A 10,070-nucleotide genomic window follows, 5' to 3' on the forward strand; every position below is an offset into this window, starting at 1 on the left:
GACTTCCAGATCAAAGTAGACAGGCAGGTCCTAGCCAATGAACCAGACATAGAGGTCACAGAGGTCATAGAGAAGAGGACAGAGGTGGGGATAGATAAAGCAGTGTCCAATGGAACAGAAGTTGCCTTCAGAAGTTGTGGGAGCTTCATCGCTGGAAGCTTGCAAGACGAGACTGCCATCTGTCAAAAATGGTATAGTGTCTTCTTGGGTGGTGTGTTGGACCAAATGACCTACAAGGTCCCTTACAACTCTGTTAATCAGTATCTGTAAATGACAGCAAGATTGGGAAGAAGGAGGATGGGACACTGAAAAAGTCCCAGGGTCTAAAGGAGAGGATGTGGAAAGTCAAGGCAAAAGTGGTCCTAGTGATAGGGATATTTTGGGTGGTGACTCCTAAACTGGTAGAAGAGCTCCAGCAGATCCCAGGAAAAACAGTAGAGTTCTAGGCCCAGAAGAATGAAGTGAACAGCTAAGATACTGTGTCCATCCTTGTCTTAACTGACTCAATGACAATTGTGGAGGAGAGACCACACCCTCGACCTTCTTTATGTGAGGTGCCACAGGGGCCACTGCTGGCCCCTCTCCTATTCCACATCTGCATGAGACCCCAGGGTAACCTCATCCATCTCCATGTGGTGAGGTATCCTCAAAATGCTGATGACATCCAATTGAAGATTGGTGCTTCTGGCAAATAAAGCAGTGTTGTTCATGTCCTGTCCTGCTATCCGGAGGCTGTGAGTGTCTGCATGGGGAAAAACAGGCTTCTAAGGAACCCCAGCAAGACTGAATGGCTTTGGGTTTGGGGGATCTCTAGTTCTAGGACTACATCATCTATGGTGCTGGGTGGCATTGCATTGCCCCAAACAGACCTGTGAGAGCTTTGTGGTCTTCCTGGACTCACAACTCCTGCTTGAGGATCAAGTGGCAGTTATGGCTAGAAGGGCCTTTACGCAACTTTTTTTATGTGCCAGTTGCACCCATTCTAGGACAAAGGATGTCCAACCTCTCGGTTGGATTATTGCAATGTGTTCCATATGGGCCTTTCCTTGAAGAGTATCCAGAAATTTCAGCTGGTGCAAACTGCATTAGCAAGAGCAGTTATGTTTCTGGTAGGACCTTTGCTTGCTGAGCTGCATTGGTGGCCTCATCACTCCTGAGCTTCTGAAGTTCCCTCAGAGCTGGTCATGCTAGCAGCCTTGGGGACCCTGATAATTTCAATTCTTTTTAATAAATGTTGTATAAAGGTTTTAAGCAATGATTGTCTTCTTTGTTAACAATTTTACTGGACTGTTGTATGCTGTTCAGAATCACTTTGCATGAGATGGGTGGCCATATAAACTTGATCAATCCATCCATTCCATCCCCCCCTGTCTTGTGGATATAACTAAACGTCTTATTCCATCTAAATGTTGGCATGATTGCTCTGCTCTGTGGATTAGCTACAGGGGACAAAAACATGTTTTTTCCTATCTGATGTACAAACAACATCCATTGCTCAGTGGGTAGGACAATGGCTTTTCCTTGCAATTATCAGAAGAACTGTAATTCATATTGTATCCCCTGTGGATTTCAATCCAGAAAAAATTTCCAAAGTTAATTCTGCTTTCAAATGTATGTTCTACATTCTCACACTGCTGGGAGACCTTGCCTTGTCTACCATAGAGCTAACTCCAGGGTTTGGTGAGACTCACCTGGCCTTCATATCAAAGCACAAAGACAGGTAAGAGAAAGCATGGTTGATACAGTATTTTATTGATTGATTAGTCTTGCAACCTTATCATTAAAATAGTATAAAATACAGCACATAGTTTAATTTCAGAATATGACAGATAAGAAGAAATAAAGTGACATAATACAAATGTGTTACTACAAAGAGACAGCAGATAAATTTGTCCTGGGGCCATCTAAAAGGCACCAAAGCTGTCTATTGTGTTAAAACTCTGCTGAGATTTCAAGTGCTCCCTGCAATTCAGCTTCTGCACAAACCTTGATTTCTGATCTAGGAGGGAAGGTGAGAAGAATGGCTGGGCTGCCTATCCTGCTGCTTCTGCTCCTCTGGCTCCTTCCCTCAATTGCTGCTAAGGAGATTCAAACCGTATGTGCATCCCAAAAATTGTTTAACTTTCGAGATCCATGGGAATTTTACAGGCCTGGTGATCTGATTATTGGAGGGAATTTGCCCCTGCTCACCTCTCTGCTGTTCACAATCCCAGATTTTCAAAAGGACCCATTCCATCTAGGTAATGAAGTCACGTAAGTTTCACCTGAAGAGGAAAGATGTAGGTGATTGTTTTCTTTCTTTTGGATTCAGGCCCTCTTTTAAGAAATACTCATTCTGGGGTTCTTCAGATCTTAGTCCTTGTCTCAATAAAGAGGCAAATTCAAGAAATAGGCTCATGAGCAGAGCTCATGAATAATGGCCCTTAGTGAGTCTGTGTTTTGACCCTCACTGGAGTCTTTTGCTCAGACCTGAAGAAGCTGCTCCGGGAGAGGAAGAAAATGATTAGGGAAGAAGAAGAACAACTAGGGAGGATTTCAGACCAAGTGAAGGAAGGAGGGAGAACAAAAGAGGGGGGATAAAAAGATCTGAGATAAGGAAGACCTGGGTTTTCGCTTTACTCAGAAATCCACTCAAGTTGAATCAAGGAACATCCTTACCCCCCTCCAAAAAAAACCAATTAAACTTGTGACTTTCTGTTCCAAGGACATCCAAAAAAGGCAATGCCAACTTCAATAGCACACAAAATACAATGATCCCCAATATTTTTCTCATTACAGAGTCACACCCCCAAACTACCAGTACTCCCTAGCCTTGGTGTTTACTGTCATGGAGGTGAACAAGGATCTGGATCTCCTGCCCAACATCACCCTTGGCTTCCACTTCTATGAGAATAGCAACTTTCATAGGCACATTTCCTCACACAGCCTCTCCCTTCTCTCCACACGAGGCCGAATGGTTCCAGGTTATAAATGTGACAGGCAGGACACCCTTCTCTCCGTCATTGGGGGTGAGGGCCCCAAATCCTCAAGGCAGATGGCCTCCATCTTCAGCATCTTCAAGGTCCCACAGGTAAGCGGGGATTACAGTATGGAGTAGACAAACATATAGAAGGCAAGGATGAAAGCAAAGTTGTTGTTGGGGGGGGGATATCAATGGTATTTGCCTTAAATAATCCACCCCAATTTGAATTGATTTCTGGATTTTATATGTCAAGATATATTTTTATATAACCACAAAGCCATATTGATATAATTCTGCAAGAGGAATTTGTTCCTGACTTTCATAGATGTTTATCATCATTCTCACCTTTCAGTGCAATTTCTTCTCTGTATCAGATTTAGGATTTGTTCCTTTGACTTCTGATCTATCACAACCAGGAAAAACAGATAACTGGTGGCTCTTCCTAAGAAGGGAGAAAGATGAAACCACCCACTCAAAGTAGATAAACTGTGACTGGTGGGGCAATAAACCACAATGGGGACCCTTAAAATCAGCATTAAAATGTACTTTGTCTTTTCAAGAAGATTCTCCTTTTCTCCAGCTTGGTGTTGGCTCTGAGTACACTCAGGGAGGCAGAAGAGTTTATCCGTCCTTCTTCCAGATTAATCCCAGGGAATTTCCTCAGTATGTGGGTATAGCCCAGCTGCTCCTGTATTTCCAGTGGAACTGGATTGGGCTGGTGGCCCCTGAAAATGACAGTGGAGAACATTTCATCTCCTCTCTGGTGCCAATGCTGAAGGAGAAGGAGATCTGCCTGGCCTTCACTGAAATTATGAAATCTGATTTTGCTGCTACTTCAGATTCGAAATTACTTCAAATTTTTAACACATGGTCAATAGGTGAAGTGATTGTTTTGTTTGCAGACTCCAATACTATTGCAAATGTACAGGGAGTTATGGTTGTTTATGAAACCGAGAGAAATGCATCATTTCTGAAAGTCTGGATCTTTACATCCAGTTGGAAACTTAATGTGTTAAACTCTCAATACTTATTGAAAAGTATAAAGCCCTTCCATGGAGCTTTGCATTTTAGGGACCACACTGGGGATGTCTCAGAATTCAGCCGTTTTCTCCTGTCTTTAGACCCTTTGAACCCACAAGGGGACATTTTTCTCCCAATGTGGTGGGAAAAGATCTTTGGCTGCAACATCCCTAAACCAGGCAGGACCCATCCAAAGGGGATGAAACCATGTACAGGAAAGGAGGATTTACGGAATCTGCCATCTTATGTGTTTGAAACAAGCATGATAGGGGAAAGTTACAACATCTACAATGCCATTTATGCTGTGGCACATGCGTTACACTCCATGCATGGATCCAGTCTTGGAAAGAAGATCTCAAATGTCCAGTCATGGCAGGTAAGTTCTGTGACTTTATTTTAATACAGGACACAGATGCTTAGAGAGGAAGATCCCCATGTGTATTTCATGAATTAAACAATTCTATGGCATCATATCACTGCATCAATTCTGCATCAAACCAGATTAAAACAGTAATTATTAACAAAAACACAAATGATGGGTCAACCTATATTCAAAAGTAACTGAGAGCAGGATAGGAAGTAATAAATGGAAGATTATCAAGAGTGATCCAATGTCCAGTCAGGAAAGGTAATTTCTGCAATCATCATCATCATCATCATCATCATCATCATCATCATCATCATCATCATCATCTTTAAATAGGAAACTCACAATGTGTATTTCTTTCATCAAATATATGCATGGCATCATATCACTGCATCAAACCAGACTGAAATAATATTTAAGCAGAAAACAACAGTAAAGTGAATTAAGCACAATATTTTGTTGAGAGAGGTGGAGCGGAGAAGAGGAATAAACCAAGACTGTTGCCCATCAGGTTCATGTAGAAAGACCTTCCTAAAAGTTCTTCAAAGGTCTTCAGAGATTGTCTGAGTTTCATAAAGTGGTCAACCCAGAGAGGAAGTACCATCCCAGAGCAAGAAAGAACAAAGAGCAAGATAGCAATTTGACCAGATGCTTCAACAGTCCTAGTGGGCATATTTGCAGAACCACCTCAGTTTTCTTCTGGATGTACCCATGATGATGATGATGATGATGATGATGATGATGATGATGATGATGATGATGATATCCATCGTGCCTGACTTTTGGTGATTCTGTGGTCCAGATTTCTCCTCATTTTCCAATCTTGTACTACTTTTTTAAAAGATAGTAAACTCAGTTGATTTTAATCTTGGTTTGTGTTTCTATGGCTTAGCATGCTGTGTGACCTTCCTCGTGTCTTTAGTTTGCAACATGTTGTACTGAACAGCTTGTTGTGTCCAAGCAACCTTTGTCAAATTTACCACACAGAACTGGACTCAACCTAGTCTGAAATTCGTCAGATGTTTTTATTTCAGTGAAGCCACAAATCAGGGCAAGCGCTGTGTGGAAAACAAATCCTTAGCGGAGTGAAGGGAGTATCAGCAGAACAGAAACAAAGAAGGAATGTTTGCTAATTGGCAACTTATTTCAACATTTAAATAAGAAGAAAAAAGTCAAGGAAACAATTGCTCCATTAATGGAAGAAAATGGCAAGAAGGGAAAAAGGAAACACACAATTCGGCATCAAAGGTTAATGGGCCTCTCCTGGACAGTAGAATAACAAACTGGGGCAGGAAATTCCTTCACATGGCCCCACTTGGTCATATCTTGTTCCCACATTCTGCTTTCCTTGATTTTCAGCTAGAGAAAGTCACTGGGATTCTACACCAATGTGGTAGAAATGATTTAATCATTCCTAAAATGCATTACTCATTTTCAAGACTTTGGGCCAAAGGCAACATTTAAAAAGAGCCTAGTATCACAGAAGCAAGATCATACAAGGAATTTTGAATTTGACATATTTGTATGTAGACACCATTCTGATAAAATTGCAGCTGAAGTAGCTGTAATACAAATGGCCAATTCAAAAGATAAACTTTTGTAAGGAAAGTAGTTAAAAATTGATGTTATTCTAGATTGCTCAGATCTTCAACAAGAAAACTCTTCTAGATTCTCAGATAGATACGAATCCCCTAATATGAGGGCCATCACACAATGATAGAAACCAGTTACTCCAATTTCTTTTCATTCAGCTTCTTCCCTATTTGAGGAAGGTCCACTTCAACAACAGTGCTGGTGATGAAATCTCCTTCTCAGAAAGTGGACTGGGATCTGCTCGTTATGATCTTCTCAACTGGGTTTTCTTCCCCAATCTATCTTTTGTCCACAGAAAAGTTGGACAGGTAGAACCTGCAGCTCCCCCAGGCCAGGATTTCAACATTAACTCTGATGCAATTGTCTGGACAAAAAGGGTGAGCTGGAAGTTAAAATAAATGCAGCAAAAGAGTCATTTTCTTCTGGGGATTCAAAACATCTCCCTTACTGGAGAACAGGTTACTGAATCAAAACTTTGGCAACGATTTGATGACAAAACAACTTTGCATGTAACATATTTGAGGTCTGATTTGTGACAGATCCAAAAGGGTTGAGATTAGGAAGAAATTCTACTTGATACCCAGGATGCAGATGAAGCAGCCAATAGTGGTTTCCATGGACCATTCCCATTCAGTTGGATCTCCATCAGTGTTTGCTTCAGAAAAGTTATAGCTCAATTCATGACCCTTCCATTGCATGTCAAGCCCCAGTTACAATCTCCAGCATCCATTGGTGGTCTGGAATGGAATGGCCCTTAATCTCCCTGTGCCTTTTCCAAGTTTCTGCTAGAGCCCAGTTAACCATTTCTTTTGAAGACATTTTGATAATGGAAACAGAAATGTACAAATGAATCAGTGAAGCATGTTTGTTGCTTATACCATCTCAAGCATCTCCTTATTCTCTTTCAGAAAGTGCCTTTTGGCCGGTGTGGCATGAAGAGGTGCCATGCAGGAAAGAAGAGGAGTGTTCCAGAGGGAGAGCAGGTCTGCTGCTATCGATGCAACCCTTGTCCAGAAGGGACCATTTCTAATCAGACAGGTAGAATAAATTTTAATCTAGATCTTCTGTGATCCAGGAAACCACTCAGTAGAAGCAAATATCAATTTTGTTCTTATTTTTCATAAATTGACATTCTTCAACATAGTCATGTTTTTTCAGCAGAAATTCTGATTTCATGGATCTAAACTATCCTGCCCACCTCCCACCCCAGGCCACCTGTGTCAGGGTTGTCCTGAGGTTGTCCTGAGGAGACAACCTGTCCTGCTGCTCAGCAATTTAATGCAAGGTAGTTTGGGACACAATTCATGTGTTGAGGAATCCTTGGTGCTCTTCATGTGTTGCCTCCTTGACTTTCTACTCCTTCTCTTACAACCCATTGGGAAATCCCACTACAAATCTTTTCATGAAGGAGTGTGAGGTTCAAGCTCTATTATTTATTATCTAGAATATCATTGTTCAGTCCCAGGAAAATGATAGACATGTTGGGGAATGAGAAGTTATATCCAGCTATATCTGTGTATTCTCCTCTGCAACAAAATCCTGAAAGTGTAATTGAAAACACAAAGCAGAGAATTTGAGCCAAAGAGGTTAAAACATCCTTGCCTCTAGCTAACCTGTCATCAGGGCCAATAGGAAAGGTTGATTAACCCTTTTTGATCCATCATGAAATACAAAATGACTCTTGATTTCAGATGCAGCTCACTGTGACCCCTGTCCAGAAGACCAGTATCCCAACAAGGACAAGGACCACTGCATTGCCAAGATGCTCCACTTCCTCTCATATCAAGAGACTCTGGGATACATCTTGGTTTCTCTTGCTCTTTTTCTCTCTGTGACCACATCTGCAGTCCTGGTGGTTTTCCATAAACATCATGACACGCCAATTGTCAAGGCCAACAACCGAGATCTCACCTACATCCTCCTAGTCTCTCTCCTGCTCTGCTTTCTCTGCTCCTTCCTTTTCATTGGGCGACCTCGGATACTCACCTGTCTCTTCCGACAAACAGCCTTTGCCATTCTGTTTTCCCTTGCGGTTTCCTCTGTTTTGGCAAAAACTGTCATGGTGGTTCTTGCCTTCATGGCCACCAAACCAGGAAACAGGGCAAGGAAGTTCTTAGGAAAACCACTGACCAACTCCATTGTATTAGGCTGTCCCCTGATCCAGGCACTTCTTTGTGCCACCTGGCTGATAACCACTTCCCCATTTCCCAATTTTGATTTCCACTCCTTGACTGGAGAGGTCATCTTGGAATGTAATGAAGGCTCAGCTTTAATGTTTTACACTGTCCTGGCCTACCTGGGTTTTCTGGCCCTTGTGAGTTTCACTGTGGCCTTTCTGGCTAGAAACTTGCCTGACAGCTTTAACGAAGCCAAGTTCATTACTTTCAGCATGCTGATCTTCTGCAGTGTTTGGATCACCTTCATCCCCACCTATCTGAGCACCAAAGGAAAGTCTATGGTGGCCGTGGAGATCTTCTCCATCTTAGCATCTGGGGCTGGTCTCTTGGCTTGCATCTTTTTCCCCAAATGTTATATTATTCTACTGAGACCCGATCTAAATTGTAGAGAAAACATAATGAGACCCAAGAATCTCTGACTAATGTAGTTTCTGAGAACTTTTTTTTGATTTTTGGACTTTTTTTATCAGCTTTCTTTAAAATATGAAATGAGGAAAGGGCTTTTCCATGAAATAATCAGATGATGCAAACCATTACAAAGTATCTGTTAATCTGAAACAGTCACTTACATTTTATTTTATTTTATTAATTTTCTCTTATTTATTTTTATTTATTTAATCAATTTATAGGGCGCCCAATCCCAGAGGACTCCGGGCGGCTTACAACAAAAGAAAAAGAAATAATAAAAAATGAAAATAAAAACAGGTTAAAATCAACATGCATAAATTCGTTACGATCAGGGCTGGACCTCAACAATGAGGTCAACAGCCCCAGGCCTGTCGGAATAGCCATGTTTTAACAGCTTTTCTGAAGGCCATGAGAGTGGGTAAGGTCCGGATTTCTGGGGGTAGCTCGTTCCAAAAGGTCGGAGCAGCCACAGAGAAGGCTCTCCTCTGGGGAGCCGCCAGCCAGCATTGTCTGGCTGACGGCATCTGAAGGAGGCCCACCCTGTGGGATCTCAGCGGCCGTTGGGAGGAGTGTTGCAGTAGGCGGTCTCGCAGGTATGCTGGCCCTAAGCCTTGTAGGGCTTTAAAGGTAATAACCAACACCTTGAATTGCATCCAGAGACCAATAGGTAGCCAGTGCAGCTCGCGGAGGATCGGTGTAACGTGGGTGTACCTAAGTACACCCAGTATCGCTCACACGGCTGCATTCTGCATTAGTTGCAGTCTCCGAACACTTTTCAAGGGTAGCCCCATGTAGAGCGTGTTGCAGTAATCCAGACTTGAGGTGACTAGGGTGTGAGTGACCGTTTGGAGTGCCCCCCGATCCAAGTAGGGCCGCAATTGATGCACCAGGTGAACCTGGGCTAAGGTCCCCCTGGTCACAGCGGACAAATGGTGTTCCAGTGTCAGCTGTGAATCCAGGAGGACTCCCAAATTGCGGACCCTGTCTGAGGGGTGTAAGTTTTCACCCCACACCCCCAGAATCAAGGATGGACTGTCTGGACTGTCCCTTGGGGGCAACATCCACAGTCAATCAGTCTTGTCAGGATTGAGTACGAGTTTGTTCACCCCAATCCAGATCCTCTTCTGAGTCGATCCCCTTGAGTTGATCATCTTGGAAATAAATCTGGACGTTAAAGATGTAAATATTCCTTTCCAAAATGATGGATTTATTTGAATCAAAAGTGTCTAAGAAAATATGTTGGGGTGGATTTACTATTGTTATTTTTAAGCACGTTTGTTTCCATAGATCACTGAAAGTTTGCTGAATTTCTTATTAATTTTTTCATTCAACTGATTACTAGTTATTTTAAAATAAATTATAGAATTCAAATAATCCACATTGTTTTTCTCTTTATTAATTGAAAAATACTTTATGAAGATGTAAGATAATAACAATAGTAGATATTAAAAGTAGATATTAACAATATTTTTCTGTCCCTGCTAATTGTTGCTACTTTTTATTGATGAAGAAGGAAGGACAAAGAGATGAATGGAAGAAAGGA

The 10,070-nt window shown here is 41.9% G+C and overlaps 1 protein-coding gene across 1 annotated transcript; it reads left to right on the plus strand.

The window, feature by feature from the left end:
- Window positions 1-994: 994 nt before the first annotated feature.
- On the plus strand, window positions 995-8,538 carry LOC148049891 (vomeronasal type-2 receptor 26-like). Its single transcript, XM_087705121.1, has 7 exons — window positions 995-1,109; window positions 1,579-1,720; window positions 2,779-3,008; window positions 3,523-4,358; window positions 6,101-6,319; window positions 6,851-6,980; window positions 7,634-8,538. The coding sequence occupies exons 1-7, from the start codon at window positions 995-997 to the stop codon at window positions 8,536-8,538; spliced, it is 2,577 nt and encodes an 858-aa protein (XP_087561247.1).
- The last annotated feature ends 1,532 nt before the right edge of the window (window positions 8,539-10,070 follow it).

This window comes from Thamnophis sirtalis, unplaced genomic scaffold, assembly GCF_051295495.1.
Source record: "Thamnophis sirtalis isolate CommonGarterSnake01/CBP01778 unplaced genomic scaffold, rThaSir2_p1.2 scaffold_1, whole genome shotgun sequence".
NCBI classification, from domain to species: domain Eukaryota; kingdom Metazoa; phylum Chordata; class Lepidosauria; order Squamata; family Natricidae; genus Thamnophis; species Thamnophis sirtalis.

What these genes read in the sequence shown, in the direction of transcription:
- LOC148049891 (XM_087705121.1), top strand. Translation starts at nt 995, where the DNA reads ATGTCCAACCTCTCGGTTGGATTATTGCAATGTGTTCCATATGGGCCT. An exon ending in CAAATGTCCAGTCATGGCAG is followed by an intron (nt 4,359 to 6,100) that starts GTAAGTTCTGTG and finishes CTTTTCATTCAG; the next exon opens with CTTCTTCCCTATTTGAGGAA. An exon ending in CAATTGTCTGGACAAAAAGG is followed by an intron (nt 6,320 to 6,850) that starts GTGAGCTGGAAG and finishes ATTCTCTTTCAG; the next exon opens with AAAGTGCCTTTTGGCCGGTG.